At 46.8% G+C, this 20151-nt stretch overlaps 1 protein-coding gene across 8 annotated transcripts in view; it reads left to right on the forward strand.

Annotated features, from left to right (window-relative positions):
* SHROOM3 (shroom family member 3) overlaps nt 1-20151 on the forward strand; it is a 197439-nt gene that overhangs the window by 147038 nt on the left and 30250 nt on the right. For all 8 annotated transcript variants that reach the window (XM_060299510.1, XM_060299511.1, XM_060299509.2 and 5 more), the window contains 2 exons: nt 5030-5161; nt 11574-14733. In XM_060299510.1, coding sequence (XP_060155493.1) covers nt 5103-5161; nt 11574-14733 — 3219 coding nt within the window. In that variant the 5' untranslated portion in view covers nt 5030-5102. The remainder of the gene's footprint in view (nt 1-5029; nt 5162-11573; nt 14734-20151) is intronic.

Genomic DNA, 20151 nt, shown 5'->3' on the forward strand with positions numbered 1-20151 from the left:
CTATTTTTAAAATACTTGGCTTTTTTAATAGGTAACGCATGTACATAGACATAATTCAAAAGTTAGAAAAGGAAATACAGTGAAAACTAAGTTTTCCTCCCCAGAGGCAGTCACTGGTTCTAGTTTCTCAAGTATTCTTCCAGAAATACTCTTTACATTAATAAATGTAAGTGATTCTGTATGGTTTTCCCCACATACAGCAGTATACTGTACGCACAGTTCTGTATCTTACAATTGTCCTTTAACCATATATTTTGGAGATATGTCCATATCCATATGTATAGAACTACTCAGTTCTTTTAATGGCCACATACATATTCTGTTGTGTGGAGGTACCACACTGACTTAACTGGTCTGCTACTGATGAGTATTTTGGTTGTGTTTCAATCTTTTGACGGATATGTTATTTTAAAATGATTTTGCTGAATGTTGCCAAACTGCTCTTTATTCGGATGCACTGATTTACACACCCACCCTGCTCCAGCAAGGTCTGAGAGTTGGTGGGCTATATTTTGGTCATCTTTTTCATTGTTCTTTGTCCTCATTTCATCACTTAATTGTACATATTGGAAGAATCTTATAAAACAAAGATTTATCTCTGAAACCTCCCAACATATGTTCTGCATCCAAAAGAAAGGGGTATGTTTTTCAGAGCCTACTGATTTGCTTGTTTCACAAGCACCCTGTTCTTAATGTATCGATGTTACACCTGGGATGAAATCTTCCTCTACCCCAGGACAAAGAGTTAACCTCCGCAATCTACTCCGGAGAAGCAGCTCCGCGAGTTGGGTGTCCTGTCTTGGCATTGCAAGTCTTGGGCACTTACTTTATCTTTAAGAATTATTTCTTTATGATTTATTATTTATTAGAGGAATACTTCATTTGGTCTCCCCACCAGAATGTAAGCTCCCTAAGGGCAGCGACCATATCTTAGTTATTAAATCTTTTAAGTATCTCTAATCAGTTTCGACTCTTCAGTCCTCGTCTGTCATGCCCATGAGCCCCATCCACCACATCAAGCCCCTCACCTTTCCCTCTGGGCTTCCTAATGAAGACAGAGGACAGTGGGTGTGAAGTCCCTCCAGCTGTCCTCCCAGCCACTCCCTTTCATATGAGCATCGACATCTTACCTCCTCCTTTCTTCTCATTTACTTCGGTGGACCTGCCTTTACTCCTACATAAGGTCGTGTGCTCTAGAATCCCATCCTTGCCTACTTCCTCATGAGTCTTACGGAGCGTCAGCCTCTCCTCATCCGGTGTCTTGGGCTGTGCGTGTATGCACTCCCTGTCTCATACAGATTTGCTCATACTTCTCATTATTTAAAACAAAACAGCAAGAACAAATCCTTTTCACTCCCTGGCCCCCTCTAGCCTCCTAGCTACCACCTTCTTTCTCCCCTTTAGAGCCAAGGTCTTGAAAGAATGATCTGCCCTTGCTGTCTCCATTTTGTCTCTCATTCACCTCTTACCCCATCCTAATCAGGCCTCTGCCCCTGTCATTCCATTGCAAAGACTCATCAGTCATCAAATCCAGTGGACGTGCATCTACCCACATCACACTCACCTCTGGGTAGCAGTTGGAATGATTGACAGTTCCTCCTCCTCCTCCCCGCTAGGATGCTGTGAAACTCCCATACTCTCTTGTTGGACTCTCCCCAACCCCATTCCACCCCCGGAGTGTGATAGTTCTCGGAGGCCCATCCTGAAAGCACTTCCTTTCTGTCTCCTATGCACTCTCCCCAAGCAGCTTATCTTTTCTCAGAGGACATGTGTTTTATGACTCCTCAATGTGTATGTGCAGCCCAGACTCCAGCCCTGTGGGCCCCACTGCTTCCTGTCCACCACTGCAGTCCCCAGGGCCCCTCACATTACACGCCCCAAGTGAGCCATCTGCCTCCCCGCTCTGTTTCCCCCCTTCCTCCCTTCGCTCCCGTCCCTCCATCTCATAGTTCTTACCATTCTAGTTCAAGCTACAAACATGAAGACTGTCCTTCCTCCTTGACTATACTCTCTTCTACACCAACCACATCCAAGCGCTCACTAGGCTGGGAATTTCGCCTCCTCGGTGGTTGGTTCTTAGATGTCATCCCTTTAAGTTCACTGCCCCTGCCTTAGTGCCGGGTCTTGATTATCTCTTACCCTGGCCAAGACGATAGCCTCCGATCTTGTCTCTCTCAAATATATTCTCATTATTGGCAATATCTTCCTGAAACTCAAATTTGAACATGGCCCTCCTTGGCTAAGGTTCTTCGGTGGCCTCCAAACCCATAGGATACTATTCACACCCTTCAGTGAGACCTGGACGCTCCTAGCTCTTCACCTTCATCTGCTGCCTTCCTCTCTCACTCGTCATCTCCTCTCCACCTACTTAAGTTGCTTGTACCGTGTTCTTCTGCATTTCCATGCATTTGTCGTGCTGTTTCTTCTTTTTTTTTTTTTTTCCGATACGCGGGCCTCTCACTATTGTGGCCTCTCCCTTTGCGGAGCACAGGCTCCGGACGTGCAGGCTCAGCGGCCATGGCTCATGGGCCCAGCCGCTCCGCGGCATATGGGATCTTCCCAGACCGGGGCACGAACCCGTGTCCCCTGCATTGGCAGGCGGACCCCGAACCACTGCACCACCAGGGAAGCCCATCGCGCTGTTTCTTCTACCTGGTTGTCCTTCCCTTCCGTTTCCCGCCCCCTGCCATCTGGAGAAATCTTTCATGGTTTCATGTTTTCAGTGACTGCCTCTTCTGAGTTCACTGAGCACCTGGTACAAGTCTCGATTACGGAACCCATCTCAGTGTCTTATAGCAGTTTACGTGGCTGTCTCTTCTACTGTACTGTGAATTATTTGGGTCTAGTGATACTTTGTTCTTCTTTGGATCCCCAGTGCCAGCATAGTGGCTGCCATGTAGAAAGTCTCTGTGGATGCCCTTGAATGAATGGGAAGGAAATTGAAGAAAGGTCTGGATAGCTTACATTTAAAAGGGAGCCTTGCTATTGCTGTTTTTGTTTTTTATTTTTTTGCGGTACGCAGGCCTCTCACTGCTGTGGCCTCTCCCGTTGCAGAGCACAGGCCCCGGATGTGCAGGCTCAGCGGCCATGGCTCACGGGCCCAGCCGCTTCACGGCATGTGGGATCCTCCTGGACCGGGGCACGAACCCGTGTCCCCTGCATCGGCAGGCGGACTCTCAACCACTGCGCCACCAGGGAAGCCCCTTGCTATTGTTTTTAAAGCACAAAGGGAAATTTTTTTCACTTAACCTAGATGAAACATCGTATCTCCATTGTCCTCTGCACAGCCCCCTTTTATACTTCAGAGTCTGATTCAGAACCTTCAGCAAGGTGTCTGATCCTTCATGAAGGAGGTGTACCAACTGATATTAAGCCTAGGTAGCTACATTCTGTCAATGCTTCAGGGCACCTCCTCTCTTCTCTCCATTGAGATTTCAGTCTAGAAATCCCTGAAGGTGTTGGTAAACATTATCTCACTTTTCTGCCAAAAATAAAGTTCAGCCACTCTCTCTTGACTCTGACCTTCTGTAGTAGTGTAATCCTCCTTACCAAATTCATCCATCCTTCAGTATTGCAGTCTGAAGAACACCCACTTTTCCCCTTTGGCTTTGTCAGTTCTTTGTGTTATAAGGGCAGGATGTTTAAAGGTGAAGTCATTGACTTGCAAAATGAGAAACTGTTTTGGAGAGCATCTTGTTGTTTATACTCCGCAGATCAGAGTGTGTTAACACCAAGGTAGCTGGTAGTTTTTATGTTGTTCTTACCAAGATATTAAAATAATAGCATTTATCCAGCATCAGAATATCACAGAGAACTTCAAAATCCCCAGAAAGTCCCTTGAGAGGTGGGCAGGAATTATTGCTCCCATATTTATATATGGACAAGTAGTGCAAAGAAAGACCAAGGCAACTCCATGTGCCTTAAATTAATAAAGCATGAAACGTTAACATGTAGGAAAGCTAGGTGAAGGTTATGTGGGATTTTTTCCAGCTTTATTGAGATATAATTGATACATAACACTGCAAGTTTAAGGTGTAGAACATCTTGATTTGATACATTTCTAAATTGCAAAATGATTACCACCACTGTATTAGACGCCCTCTGCATCTAGTCACATAGTTACCATTTCTGTCTTAGCTGGTGAGAACATTTAAAATCTGTTCCTTTAGCAACATTCAAGTATGTATATGATACGGAATTAGCTATAATCACCATGCTGTACATCAGATCCCCGGAACTTGTTAATCTTTATAACTTGAAGTTTGTACCCTTTGACTAAAATCTCCCCATTTCCTCCACCCCCTCAACCCCTGATAGCCACCACTCTACTCTGTTTTTCTGAGTTTGTCCTTTTTAGATGCTACATAGAAGTGAAATCATTCAGTATTTGTCTTTCTCTGTCTGGCTTATTTCACTTAGCATAATGCATTGAAGTTGTTGCAAATGGCACGATTTCCTTCTTTCCCGTGGCTGAATAATATTCCATTGTATGTATATATGGCATCTTCTTTATCCATTCATCCACTGAAACTTAGGTTGTTTCTATATCTTGGCTATTGTGAGTAATGCTGCAATGAACATGGGAGTGCAGATATATCTTTAAGTTCCTGATTTCAGTTTCTTTGGATATATGCCCAGAAGTAGGATCGCTGGATCATACTGTTAGTTCTATTTTTAATTTTTTTAAGGAAACTCCATACTGTTTTCCATAGTGGCTGTACCAGTTTGCACTCTCACCAACAGTGCACTAGGGTTTATTCAGAAATTTTTTAAACTAAGTTTGCAGTATTTTTATGTAACTGAAATCATGTCAAAATGAAAGGGAAAATAAACATATTAATAAAGCAGAAAAAAAACCAATGGTTACTAAGAGAAGTGAGCAGTAAGATCCATTTTCCAGTATTTACTTGATTGTTTTCCATCTCTGAGGATACAGCAGTCTCTGCTTCCAAGTCCATAAATCTCATTGGTGAAGCGATCAGCTGAGATTGCTCCTAACGCTGGGGGTCCCTCTCCTGTATCTCCCCAGGCGCAGTGAACCTGCGGGCCGACCTCATTCTTGGCATTCAACCAAATTTGGGGAGAACCAACCCGATGCCAGCATGATGCAGATATCTCAGGGCACGATTGGCACTCCTTGGCCCCAGAGCTACCATTCCAGGTAAGTGGCCACAGCTGAGACCCAGGGGCTTCTTACTTTCAAATGTCCTGTTCCCAGAAAAGATTGTTTTCTTATACTTATCTTGAGTATTAAGTCTCTCTTCCCACTATCCTCATCCTTTTAAAACCCCTAATGGTGTACGAGTCATCTTCATATCCTGGGCTAGACTGGCATGAAGGGAGGACAGGATTATTTTGAGCACTGACTGCTCGTTTGAGATATTTATGGGGCCTGTTGATTCTCAGTCAGACATTTCTCAATTACACGTTATAACACTATACTAGAAAAACTGACAACTCCCTCCCTCAGTGCTTAATGTCCTTTCTTCAAATATGTATCTGGTTTTTTTAATTAATTTTTATTGGAGTATAGTTGCTTTACAATGTTATGTTAGTTTCTACTGTACAGCAAAGTGAATCAGCTCTACGTATATACGTATCCCCTCTTTTTTCGGATTTCCTTCCCATTTAGGTCACCACAGAGCATTGAGTAGAGTTCCCTGTGCTATTCAGTAGGTTCTCATTAGTTATCTATTTTATACATAGTATCAATAGTGTATATATGTCATTCCCCATCTCCCAATTCCTCCCATCCCACCCCCTTCCTCCTTGGTATGCATATGTTTGTTCTCTATGTCTGTGTCTATTTCTGCTTTGCAAGTAAGATCATCTATACCATTTTTTTAGATTCCACATATATGCATTAGTATACGGTATTTGTTTTTCTCTTTCTGACTTACTTCACTCTGTATGACAATCTCTAAGTCCATCCTCGTCTCTACAAATGACCCAATTTCATTCCTTTTTATGGCTGAGTAATATTCTACTGTATATATGTACCACATCTTCTTTATCCATTCCTCTGTATCTGATTTTTTCTGAATGATTTTATTCAGTATTTGAACTCCCCAGTTGGTTTTTCTCCTTCTGTTAAAGCCACTTATCCAGCTTAGCTCCAGTCGAAGCAGTTAACACACTGAGGATTGCTCAGTGTATACATCATCTCGTGTGGTCCTTCCTATATGCCCTTGAAACAGTTACAGTGTTCTTAACTCCATTTCACAGGACAGGGCATTGAAGCTGGAAAGATGGCTTTGTCCAAGGTCAAACATTTGATCAGTACCCAAGTCAAGACTCAAATCCAAGCTAGGTTTCAAAGCCATTGCATATAATCTCCTATACTTCCTCTACACCAGTTATACCAGTTATTCTTCCTCTGCTTTTCTAGTCACTCTGTCAAGGTCCAGTCAGGGAAAAGCAAAGCCATCATGGGTGTTACAGGAGAAGGGATTTATTATAGTAATCAGACCTCACACAAGTGAAGGGGACTGGGGAGAAGGGAGCCAAGCCTGACCACCCACTTAGTTCTTTATATTAAAGAGCTAAATCAGGGGCTTCCCTGGTGGCGCAGTGGTTGAGAGTCCGCCTGCCGATGCAGGGGACACGGGTTCGTGCCCTGGTCCGGGAAGATCCCACATACCGCGGAGCGGCTGGGCCCGTGAGCCATGGCCGCTGAGCAGCTGGGCCCGTGAGCCATGGCTGCTGAGCCTGCGCGTCCGGAGCCTATGCTCCACAGCGGGAGAGGCCACAACGGGGAGAGGCCACAATGGTGAGAGGCCCGTGTACCGCAAAAAAAAAAAAAAAAAAAAAAAAAGAACTAAGTCAGGACGCCCCTACATTTACTACAGACTTGGAGCCATGCAAATTGGAATCCATCTTCTGAGCCCAGGGAGGCAGGCTCTGTCACTTACCACTTTTTTGGAAGTACTTGGATATATAGGTTATGGTAGGGAGGTAGGAAAGTCAAGGTAATATGGGTCCCGCATACAAATGAGATGCAAGGGCTTGTCTGTGCCAGGGAGTGGAGGATGTTTCTGGAAGGATTCCTTAACTACCAGGCGGTGGGTACGCATTTGGCGAGGACTCAGAACCCCTAACACTCATGTCTGGTCAAACCAAAGGCCAAATCCTAGAGCTCTGACTGGTGGGCATGGCTCCCTCCACGTTAGAATACCTTCCTGGTTACCCTCCTTGTTACAGGCACTCCTCTCCCTTGCCCGTGTCCCTCCCAATAACCCTGAAAGAATTTCTTCTCACCATCTGAGCCATGTGTGCTCCGGGAACAGAGCTGCCAGCAGTGCCCACGCCCCATGCAGGCACAGTGCTTTTGCTCTGTGGGCACAGCGGTGTTGAAGGCCTTTAGAAGGTCAGATGCAGGGGCCTAAGAGTGTGAAGGAAGGACAGCACGATGGTGAGCTACTTGGGCTTCTAAGTGAGACCTCGGTTTAAATCTCCACTTCACCACCTACTGCATGAGCTTGAGCCAATCACTTCACCTCTTTGATCTTGGTTTCCTTGTGTGTAAAATGAAATTCATAATACAGATCTCATTGGCTCGTAGTGAGGATTAAGCAAAATAACATATGCAAAACATTTAGTGTAGTTCCTGAAACATAGTGAGCACTCAGTAACTATGAAAACTAATTATAATAATTAGGCTGAAGACTTGTCAGAGGTACAGTGAAACCTAGTAATGGACTAGGTTAATGGCATCAATCGGCACACACTTATAAAATGCAGGAGTGTATTAACAGGGTACCCCTAAACAGTGGGGCCCTTTGGAGCCTCCTAACCGCTAGCCTTAGGAGGCCCTAAATCTGAAGTCATACTGTGACCTAAAATACAAGCTTGTCCAAAGGCAGAAATAAGACGACTGTGCTTAGAGTAAGTGCTCACAGTAACTAAGGTGAGCTCCAAGAGGCCTCAGGAGAAAGATGGCGTCGGCATCAGAAGTGCAATATTCTGAAGGTTCTGCTTCTCTACCTGCTGTTTCCTCCTCATCCCAACCTCCAGAGGCAGGTGGATCTGTACTGTACCTACCTACTGGTAGGTACTGTACCTACCAGTCTGTCCTCTAATTCAAGCTTCAGCACAGCCTCCCGCTGACACAATGACCGTCAGCACAAAAGCTCTGTGGAGGAAGAGAGAGGGAGAAAGGGAAGCTCGGGTTACCCAGCTCCTACTGCAGCCCAGAGCATCCTGTGTTCTGTTCATTCCATGCCTCGGTCTTGCAGCTCTGAGTTCTGCTCAGAGGGTCAGCCCTTCGCAGCTGTAGACAGAGAAGCTCTCCTGGCACGTTTCTGAGGAACACAGTGGCATCTAGTGGTCTGGTGGGCGGCATTCCTCTGACAGCCTTCTGACAGTTCCAGAAACCAGGAATATTACCTAAATGTGTGGATCTGCTTCTCATTAAGAAGTAGGAGAAAGAGGGAGCTCTAGGGTTGGGGAAGGGCAGGAGTGAGGAGAGAGGGAGAGAGAAGTTCAGAGAGACTGGAGACTTAATTTTCACTGCCCGCAAGCTAGCTTGGATCTGGAATTCCACCGAAATTGTATTTCAGCCTCTTTCTGTCAGGTCCTTGTCACTGCCTTTTTGCTGTCATACAGAAATCTCACAACGGTCCTAAAGTATTAGGACTTCTAAAGTCCTATGTACTTTAGAAGAAACCTTGAAAAGTCATGTGGTCTGGTCCCCTCCTAAGAGGCTGAAATAACAGTATCAAAATACTAAAGAACCAGTATGTGTTCATTGATTCACTCCTTCAGCAAATATGTGTGGAATACCCACTACGTCTCAGATAAGTTCTGATTATTGAGGGTACAAGACTGAACGAGACATAAAAAGCCCCCAACCTGCTGTATTTGTTTCCCCAGGTGTGTTCCATGGAATAATAATCCTAGGGTCACATAAGCTTCTAGGGTCACATAAGTTTAGAAAACACTGCTTAGTATATTTTCCTTTAAGAACATCACATGAGCGAGTTTATTAAGGACTCAGGAGTCTTAAAGTAATTACAATTATTTAAGTCATCTAGCCCAGTATTTTCCAAACATATTTGGTCACCTAAGCAATTAATATTCTGGGAGTACATTTTAGGAAATGTTTGCATACACTTGTGCTTTTTGCTGTGGTTTAAGTATTTAGAAAATATTAATACTTTCAAACAGAGGTGATGTGATGTCAAGTAGTGGTAAGTGCCACGAAGAAAGTAAAGCAAAGTAACAGGGAATAAGGACAGAAGAGGTGCTTTTCAGTGAGTAGCAGGAAGTCTTCTCTGATGCAGAGACTTGAATAAGGGGAAGGGATTGCGCCAGGTGAAGAGCATTCCTTTTTTGTGGGAACAGCGAGTACAAAGGCCCTGAGACCCTGACGTGGGAATGTATTTCATGGGTCATTTATTTATTTATCTATTTATCTCTCTATTTATTTATTTTTGGCTGTGTTGGGTCTTTGTTGCTGCGCGCGGGCTTTCTCTAGTTGCGGCGAGCGGGGGCTACTCTTCGTTGCGGTGCACGGGCTTCTCATTGCAGTGGCTTCTCTTGTTGCAGAGCATGGGCTCTAGGCACGCGGGCTTCAGTAGTTGTGGCTCGCGGGCTGTAGAGCGCAGGCTCGGTAGTTGTGGCACGTAGGCTTAGTTGCTCCGCGGCATGTGGGATCTTCCCGGACCCGGGCACGAACCCGCGTCCCCTGCATCGGCAGGCGGACTCTCAACCGCTGCGCCACCAGGGAAGCCCACCATCTGTATTTTGAGATATGTTGGTGGTGGCATTTCCTCCCACTCAACAGTGTTACAGTAAACCCATCAGTTTATTCACTTTGATTTTTTTTTGCATGCTCCTAAATTAGATTTGAATTACCCTTTTAGTGAAAGACTGCTAAAATGCTTAGCAGTTGGGAGGAGGATTAAGTAGTGTCTACCACCTGCATGGAATTGATGAGCAAAACAGCCCTTGTGGGGTCTACTGCTTCCATGTGCCCTCAGAGTATTAGCTCTGAGTCTTCTGTTAGAGGAGATGAAGGGAAGCACAAGCGGGTCATATGGGATTATCCTCAACTGAGCCGTGTCATGTGCATTTTCAACACAGCCTCTTCATTTAGAGGGGAGTGGGAGTGAAAACTGGCAGTGACATATGCCATGCCACTGGGTGCCAGGACTGACTTCCCTAACCTGGTTGGCTCAGGAGCTGTTCCCTTCCTTTCTCCCTTGAATTTATACCCGTCCCTCCCAAAGCAGGATGCTCCATTCAGTAAGTTCACTTCCCTTGCTAGAGAAAATTATTCTTAGGGTGAGTTGCTGAAAATCTAGTCTTCTTTTCCTTGAATTCCAGCACCAGTTTTGACTCAGCAGGTGATCCTTCTATAGTCTCTTCCCATATACTCTGGAGACAGTCCAGCCACAAAGCATTATCGCATACTCAGCCATTAAGACGCCATATTTACTTACATGAGATCTAGAAATATCATAACAGCTCCATGAATTTTAATAGTGTTTACATGCCTATTCATTTAAAAATGGAAAACCTCAGGCAAGAACTCTTAGTTCTTCTTTTCTCTTCTTTAGAGAATAGTGAGTCCCAAATGTTGAACTGTTGAGACTGCTGTTTGATTTTTGAGCTACTTACTCCTTCCTATGTCCATGTCCTCTCTCCCCCAACATGCTGGGGTGAAGTCTATTTTGATTTTATAACTAAAGCTAATTATAAGTAATTCTGTCTTATGGCAACTTTCTGGGGTGTATGATGCCAGGAGTGAGAGTCACTGCCCCTCCCCCAGGCAGGCTCTGAAAATCACCTAGACGAGCTGGTGAAGGAGGTTTTACCCTCCAGTGTATGAGGCTTTGCCCAGATTCTGGGAAGTGGTCCGTGGGTGATTGGCTCCCAGCACCCAAGAGTCTCCTATGATTAAAGCTTCTTATCCAGCCTGCCTCTCCTTCTCTCTCATCCGCTTCTTCTAACTCTATAATACTCTCTCAGTATTTCTCTCTTTCAGTTTTGTTTGGCTCTCTCCCCACAAACAAACTGTCTCTGGTACAGTTGAGATTCCAGGAAGATGGCCAGGGAGTAGCCCTCCAATTCTGTACAAAGGAAAGATATTAACTAAAACCAAGGACACGTGCAGAGTCGCCCTCACCCACTCACGTGCCTGGTCTCTTACTAAGCTCTCCCCTTCTCCCCGCAGACGCCCCAAGGGACATAAAATGTCGGTCTCCGTCACTCTCCCTCCTCCTTCCTCGCCCACCTCTCTCATTTCTTGGCATGTGCAGAATGTCACTCCTGGCATGGAGCACATCCCGTCAGTGTGCCGCCCGTGTCCAAGTGGCCCCCTCGTGCTGCCCGCTTCTCCCTCGGCGAGCCTGGGTGATTGATGAGCGGCCCGTGGGTTGCGGCGTTGGGCAGTTACTCCTAGTGACGACACGCAGGGAGGCTGAGCAAGGCCCAAATATGGCCCTTTCCCCCCAGCCTTCCAGAAACCAAACATCTTTCCCAAGGGTACGTTTATAGGCTGGGTCCCGTGCCTGTAAGCCCGCGGAATGATACAGACTCCCTGCTGACCGCTCTGCCTCCCTTTCTTCCAGCTCCTCTACCAGGGACCTCTCCGGCTATGACCATGCTTATCTGAGGCGGAGCCCCGACCGGTGCAGCTCCCAGGGGAGCACGGACAGCCTGGAGCCCAGCGGGGGATGCCCGCCCTGCCACCCTCTCTCCCCGGCCAAGTCTACCAGCAGCATTGAGCAGCTTGGCCACCTCCATAACAAGAGAGACTCGGCTTACAGCTCCTTCTCCGCCAGTTCTAGCATCCTCGAATATCCGGCCCCCGGCATCTCTGGCCGGGAGCGTTCAGGCTCCGTGGACACCACTTCTGCTCGAGGTGGCCTCCTAGAAGGGATGAGGCAGGCAGACATTCGCTATGTTAAGACAGTCTATGATCCCCGGAGGGGGGTCTCAGCAGAGTATGAGGTGAACTCTTCAGGCCTGCTCCTGCAAGGTAAGGAGGCCCGAGCATTGGCAGATGGTCAGGGCTATGAGAAATGGCATAGTGTTCCTCGGGGCAAGGAAGCACCACCCCCCTCCTGGAGCCAGCACTGCCCCAGCTCCTTGGAGACCACCGTGGACAACTTGCCTCCTAAAGTGGGTGCGCCCCTGCCCCCGGCTCGGAGTGACAGTTATGCGGCCTTTCGGCAGCGAGAGCGGCCTGGCTCCTGGTCTAGCCTTGATCAGAAACGGTTCTGCCGGCCTCAGGCAAACTCTGCAGGCACCCTGAAATCTCCCTTCATAGAGGAACAGCTGCATACTGTGCTGGAGAAAAGTCCAGAAAACAGCCCCCCAGTGAAGCCCAAGCATAATTACACCCAGAAGGCCCAACCTGGCCAACCTCTGCTGCCGACTGGCATCTACCCGGTACCTTCCCTGGAGCCACACTTTGCCCAAGTGCCCCGGCCTTCCGTGAGTGGTAACGGCACCCTCTACCCTGCGCTGGCCAAGGAGGGCGGGTATCCAGCTCCGCAGGGAGCTTGCGACAAGACGGCTGCCCTTGATGAGAATGGGAACCAAAGTGGATCTAGCAGGCCTGGCTTTGCCTTCTGCCAGCCCCTAGAACATGACTCAGTGTCCCCGGGAGAGAGGAAACCTGAAGTTTCAGCCAAATGTGTCCCCTACAAAGTCCATTTCCTCTCAGTGCCTGAAAACGAGGAGGAGGAGACCTCCCTGAAGAGACTTCTCACACCTCTCCAAGGCGACAGCCCACATCCCAGTGAGAGAAAGAGCACGCAGGGCAACAAATATTCTAATTACCACAGCCTCCAATCCACTCCGGCTCAGGCCTGGCAAGTGGGTGAAGACAAGAGATCTTTCCTGCCCTCAGAGCCTTGGGAGGGGGATCTCCATGAAGACCACAATGCCAACCTCCGACGGAGGTTCGACAGAGGCAGCCTGGGCCAGAGCATGCCAGGCAACTTTGGCAAGACCACATCTGCCTTCTCCTCCCTCCAAAACATTCCTGAGAGTCTAAGAAGGCAAAGCAGCCTGGATCTAGGAGGGGGAGCCCAGGAGATCTACCTGGAAGGCACGTCCACCTGTACAGTCAGCACCAAGGCAGAGGACTCTGGAAGGACTGTTGTTCCTGATCACAGGAGCCAGCTGGACAGGTCAGTTTCCTATCCTAGGCCTGAGGGGAGAACCAGTGCCTTGGCTTCGTTCCACAGTTCAGACCCAAGGTATGAAGAGCTGCCCTCCCCGCCCCCGCAGGAGACATCCAGTCTGGGCCGAAGGAGGCTCAGCTCCAGCAGCGCCTCGGCTCTGCAGGGCTTTCAGTATGGGAAGCCCCACTGCTCCGTGCTGGAGAAGGTTTCCAAGATCGAGCAGCGAGAGCAAGGGAGCCAGAGACCCCCGAGTGCGGGCAGCTCTAGTTACGGTTATAACCACAGGCCCAACCGGACACTCCCAACTTCTAATACTTCGGGGAATGACTTGGAGGAGACAAAGGCCCATATCCGTTTTTCCGAATCCATTGAACCCCTAGGCAATGGGGAGCCGCACTGCAAAAACGGGGAGCCGAAGTCGGAAGAGGTTTCCTGGCAGCCGTGTGGTCAGCAGCTGAGGCGGGACGCTCGCCTGCTCCGCAGCCAGAGCACCTTCCAGCTCTTCAGCGAGGCGGAGAAGGAGGCCGTGTGGTCCGATGACCGGCCCCGCACGCCAGAGTCGCCCGTGCAGGATGCCCCCTTCAGCCGCGCCTACCGGAACAGCATCAAGGATGCGCAGTCCCGCGTCCTGGGCGCCACCTCCTTTCGACGCCGGGACCTCGAGCCGGGGACGCCCACAGCTGCCAGGCCCTGGCGGCTGCGACCCGCCTCCGCCCACGTGGGGCTGCGGAGCCCGGAAGCGCCGACTTCCGCCTCTCCGCACACTCCGCGCGAGCGGCACAGCGTGACCCCGGCCGAGGGCGACCCTGCCCGGCCCGCGCCCCCCGCCACCCGGAGGGGGCCGCGCCGGCACCTGACCCCTGAGCAGAAGAAGCGCTCGTACTCGGAGCCCGAGAAGATGCATGAGGTGGGGGTCTCGGAGGAGGCCGAGCCGGCGCCCCCGGGCCCGCCAAGGAAGGGGCTGCAGTTCGCGGAGAGCTCGGTGGCTGACCGGCGCCGCATCTTCGAGCGAGACGGCAGGGCCTGCTCCACCCTCAGCCTGTCGGGGCCCGAGCTGAAGCAGTTCCAGCAGAGCGCGCTGGCCGACTACATTCAGCGCAAGACCGGCAAGCGGCCCGTTGCCGCTGGCTGCGGCCTCCAGGAGCCTGGGCCGCTGCGGGAGCGCGTCCAGAGCGCCTACCTCCAGGCCGCGCCCGAGGGCCCCAGCCTCGCTGCTGCCTCCAGTCTCTCCTGTCTGCGGGAGCCCACCCTGCCGCCCCGCAGGGAGACCGCCCTCCAGCCGGCCACCGCGGAAGGGGGTGGCGGGGAGCTGCCACGGGCCCCCCGAGATCGCAGCAGCTCCTTTGCCGGCGGCCGCCACCTCGGGGAACGGCGCCGCGGAGACCAAGCCCCGAGAGAACTGCTCAGTGGAGCTAACGGCGGTCCAAAGGGCCCCCAGAGGCTGGACAAGACCCCTGGGGAGCCCTCCCCGTGGGGGTCCGCGGCCGGGAGGGCTGGGAAGTCCATGTCGGCCGAGGACCTGCTGGAGCGCTCAGGCGTTCAGGCCATCCCTGTCCACATGAGGTCACGGTCATCTCCCACCGCAGACAAGCGCCAGGTATGTGCAGCCAGCGGGTCCTAGCACTGCCCCTTGCATCCTGGAAGCCTTAGTGCGACTTCTCTAACCTCTCCTCTCCCCTTCGTTTTCCTTTTACACGCAACAGAGTAGCATTCGTTTTCATAAGGTGCTGTCTTTCTCAGTGCCCCTGTCTGATGAGATCATTACAGAGATACAGATATATAGTACGTAGATATCGATACAGTTGTGTAGATCTCTTATGTAGATACATGTATTGTATACCAATATAGATATCTATACATATATATGAGTGTGTATCAGTGGGTATAGATGTATATGTGTACAAACACACACACAGTAGGCCTCGTATTCCTGGTTCTGCACTGGAATGGAAAATATTGGGAAAATTCCAGAAAGTTCCAAAAAGCAAAATTTGAATTTGCCAGCACACCAGCAACTATTTACGTAGTATTTAGATTGTAAGTAGAGATGATTTAAAGTATACAGGAGGATGTGTGTAGGTTATATGCAAATACTATGCCATTTTATCAGTATAGAGCATCAGGTGGATTTTGGTATCCGTCCCTGGGGGGGGTCCTTGAGCCAATTCCCTGGGGATACTGGGAAGACAAGTGTATATAATATATATACACGCATACATATATAGTATGTATGTATTATATAGTATATACATATATATATAATAATTTCATTTTAGTGTCACCCACTTCTCAGTGTAAGAATTAGATTAGGAAAATTTAGGGGTTATCTTTTTGTTTCGGGGTTTTTTTTGCGTTTTGTTTTTTGTTTGTTTTGCTTCTTTTCTCTTTTTTTAAGTTCATGCAATAGAGGCTGTGTCTCAGTATTTTAAAGACGTTAGCTTCATACCTTCTTTGTTTCTATTGGACTTTTGCATTTACAAAATAAGTATAGTTATTGACTTTGATAGTTGGTTATTGAGCTCCAGGCCTTCAACTAAGTATGCTTTTATGTTTATTATCCCATTAATCCTCAAAATAATCCTATGTGGTGGAGTATATTATCCATATCAAATCCATGTCTCTCTGCCTCTTTCTGTGTACTATTGTGGTGAGATAGGAGAATGTCAGACTTTCCAATTCTCTCATAAAGTCTCCAGACTATGAAAAGATCACGAGGCGCTTTCCACTGGAAATTTTAGGCGGAGCTAGGAGTAAAACCCGAGCACTCTGGCTGCAGGAGTCTATCAATTCCCCTAATTCGTAGCCCATTCTCAAGCTCCACGTGCACTGCAAGTCGATGTCCTGCCTCATGGTTCCCTTGCCGGGTAAGAAGATGCGAGGAATTCACGTATATGTTACCACAGGGAAGAATACACCTCCATTGTCCCTTCTCAGATTCTGTTTTCCCCAGCAGAGAATGTAATCATTCAGCAAGCATTTGTAGAGCGTATGTTTTACGAAAAGGACTGCTTATAGGTTTAAAGGAAACATAAAGGAAAATAAGGGTCATGCCTTTCTGGGGTTCACAATTGAGCAAAGGACTATGAACTTACATATAAATAACTAACACGGATAGTGAATGCTTTGGGAGTGGTCATAAATAATATGCTATGGGAGGGATAGTAATTCTGGGAGGATCTAAGAGAGCATCTCTTGAAGGAGAAGGGATATGAACCAGGCTATAAAGGATGAGCAGGATATTGACAAAGAGTTGGAGGTTGTGTGGGGGAGGCATTGAGTTGGAGGAAACAGCTTCGGACAGAGAAGAGTTAGCCATTACTGTCTGAGGCATCTGTCTGCTGCACTGCTTCTGCAACACACATACGCACAGCATTGTGAGAAAATACTGCTCCCTCCCAGATATTTTCTCTTCAGAAATATTTTCTCCCCATATAACCCACACACCACACACACACACACAGTCTATAGAGGCAATCCTCCATAAGCCTCCAGTAGCTGTTTTTCACCCCTTAGCGTGAAGAACAGAGCTAATTTCCAGTCCTTATCCTACACCTAAGACGCTTTTAAAATCCATATGTGTAACATGCCATTTCAGCCAGTTTGATGGGCTTCGGAAGCTCACCACGTAGCAGAACAAACATTTTCTCTATTTCTCTCCCCATGTCCTGAAGAAAATAGAAAAGCTTTGGTGAAAACTAAATCATCTTCTGATCGATGTCATTATTCTCTCTTGGGGAATTTGTTGGATGGTTATGAATGTTATTTTGCCCTTCCAGATATTTCTCAAGCCTGGTAAACTGGGAAATAGAGCTAAAACATAGGCAGTATAGAGAAATGATCCCAATTAAATCCCAATTATTTGGTATTATTTGAAAAACTTTCTAGAAAGACAGCTAAATACAGAACATTATTTATGTTCTCTTTAATAAAGGGAGTACCATATTTAGAAATTATTTAACGGGAATATGATGCCAGAGGGGGGAAATGTTTCAACGTGAAATACTTTACCTGCGCTGCTTTGCTCCTACAAATTCTGAAAATAGGTTATCATCCCCTAGATTGCAACTGCATCAAGACTGTGTTCTTAGGCTTCCTCCTTCATTCCCTGGCTCAGCAGCTGCACTGTGCCTGCCCTGAGACTGGTCCATGGCAAGGTCTGCCTCTCGCATCTTCTTCATACACCCATTATCTACCTTAGTTGTAGAACTAGTGAAAAACAACATAAAACTAGTCTCCACATAATTATTGTGGTTAATATTTTAAGATGTTATTATTTATTTGAATAAATTCCAGGAACTTTTACCATTAAGCTTTAGGGAAGGTGTTAAATAACAATTTTTCTCATCCCAGCTTTAGAGGACTCTGAGAAATTAAGTGACGCTGTAGCGACTAAATCATCTGGTTGAGTTAAACCCAAAATATGGAGTCTGTTTCTGGTGCTGGCTCAGTCCGAGGCATCCGGAACAAACGCTGCTTGCTCCTGCCAGGTAGATACTAATAGAGCAGGATTTTGCAAGCTTTGGGCAAGGATTCAGCTCCTTTTCAAAAGTCCATTAGTGAGGATGGTTTTTGCTTCCAAAACAAGGTCAGCATGGAAATCAGTTTCTCTGTTTATAAAGCTTGATCATTCTTGGGCCTGAAACGATGACTGTAGAAGGCTGCCACCTTTTGTAGCCTGAGACCTGCTCAGACACTCAGCACCCCTGGGCCTTTCCTTAGCCAGCTGTGGTCGTCTCTGAACAAGCCGCCTCCTATTCCCTCTCCTTTAATTCCTCTTAATTTTAATAGATTTATTTATTTATTTATCTTTGGCTGCGTTGGCTCTTCGTTGCTGTGCGTGGGCTTTCTTTAGTTGCGGTGAATGGGGGCTACTCTTTGTTGCACTGTGCGGGCTTCTCATTGTGGTGGCTTCTCTTTGTTGCTGAGCACGGGGTCTATGTGCGTGGGCTTCAGTAGCTGTGGTTCACGGGCTCTAGAGCGCAGGCTCAGTAGTTGTGGCGCACGGTCTTAGTTGCCCCGTGGCATGTGGGATCTTCCCGGACCAGGGCTCAAACCCGTGTCCCCTGCATTGGCAGGCGGATTCTTACCACTGCGCCACCAGGGAAGCCCCAATTCCTCTTAATTTTAAAGGTGTAATTGCAGAACAAATGGATATTAGTGACGGAGCTGAAGGGCACATCAAATTCTTGGCTATTTCCTACTTTCTGTGAGACTTTAGAAAACTTAACTGTTTTAAAGTAGGTAGGCCCTGCAAAGCTGCAGGAAAAAATCCAGACATTTCTATCTTGGAGATGGAAATTTACACCTGTTCGTTGTCATAGATCTAAAATATAGCAGAGGCTATAAAAAGAAAGCTTTTGGAGAAATAAGATTCCTGGTGGGGTATTTTTTTTTTTTCAAAATGCTGAGTTAGAGTCTTCTCTGGTTCTCACTGTATTTTCAGAGATCTTCATTTCTTATATGTAGCACATTCACCATGTGATGATGTGACAAACATTTGATTGCTGAGGAAATTGCTCAGTGCATGGAACCCCACAATGTTGGATGCAACATTGTATATTGCATGCAACCTGTATATCATTTTTAGTACCTCTCAACAAGCCTGGGGATAAATAACAGAATCAACTTTCCACAAAATGTAAAGTTACAACTAGCTACGAATAATCAAATGTTTACTATGTGCCAGTCACTGTACTGTGTTTTATAAGCTTAAAATTAATCCTACATCTATGCAAAGGAGGCGATACCGTTGTTACCGCCATATTACAGATGAGGGAACTGAGGCACAGAAAGGCTGAGAAATTTGCCCAACATAGTGGGAGCAAGGTTTTGACCCCATACTGTCTGACTCCAGAGGTTTTAAGTCACTATACCACACTGCCTCCCGGTATCAAAAAAGACTGGGTGACTGGAGGGAGGTGAGAGTTAACCACCTTATATCTGAAAACTCCAGCCAGTGAATTGATTTCATTTTAACATTTATCAATTACTGTTATACATTTAAATAACACTTAAATTTTTTTTAACTGAATTTCTAATTCATTTTAGCAGATACTTGAAGCTGATATTACAAAGTAGATGAATATTGTCTTCGTATTTCATTGGTCATAGAGATATTAGGATATTTAATTCAGAATCCAAAGGAAGAGTGAGAATCGGAATTGGATGGGATTCAGGTTTACAGTTCTGACTGTACTGTGCCTAATGAAGAGTAAGAACTGGTGTACTTTTAAGTCAGTCAAAAGAAGTAGAGACGATTAACCAAAACAGACACTTAAGTTTCTGTTGGCATAACTCTATACCTGGTATTTCTCCCATTGCCACTGCTTTTTCCTAAATTGTCATAATAGTTTATACTTCTTACCGGTTTATAGAAAATCAAGTCTTCTTTGAAAGTGCATACGTGCCCAATCTAAGCAAATAAATGCAACAGGAATGTATCCTCCTTGGGCTTTCTGCTAGGTTGGGAAGGCATTTTCCTTCTGTCCAAATGGTATTTCCATTGACAGGAGATGTAGAGTTCTCTCAATGGCCTATTGCTGGGTCTGAGTTCTTTTATTTTATACACACCCACAGAAATATCAAGCTCATACTGTAATTCAAAGGAAATAATAGAGTAGAAATATATATTTGAACGTTACTAGGTTAGGAGCTTTAAGGGAACCTGGATAGGCTTTTCCAGTTAATTATTGGCGAAGGTGAACATTCATGTCAACAGAGGGGGTGGAGTGGGGAAAGACTTTTTTTTTTTAACTTTTTATTTTATATTGGAGTATAGTTGATCAACAATGTTGTGTTAATTTCAGGTGTACAGCAAAGTGATTCAGTTATACATGTATCTGTTCTTTTTCAAGTTCTTTTCCCATTTAGGTTATTACCGAATATGGAGCAGAGTTCCCTGTGCTATATATCCTTGTTGGTTATAAAGGGACCATAGGGTTTTGCGGAGAGTAGGAATTCCCATTCCCTCTAGTGATACTTGAGCAAATCAGGGACACATGGAATTCCTTTTTCT

The sequence above is a fragment of the Globicephala melas genome, chromosome 5 (genome assembly GCF_963455315.2).
Source record: "Globicephala melas chromosome 5, mGloMel1.2, whole genome shotgun sequence".
NCBI classification, from domain to species: Eukaryota; Metazoa; Chordata; class Mammalia; order Artiodactyla; family Delphinidae; genus Globicephala; species Globicephala melas.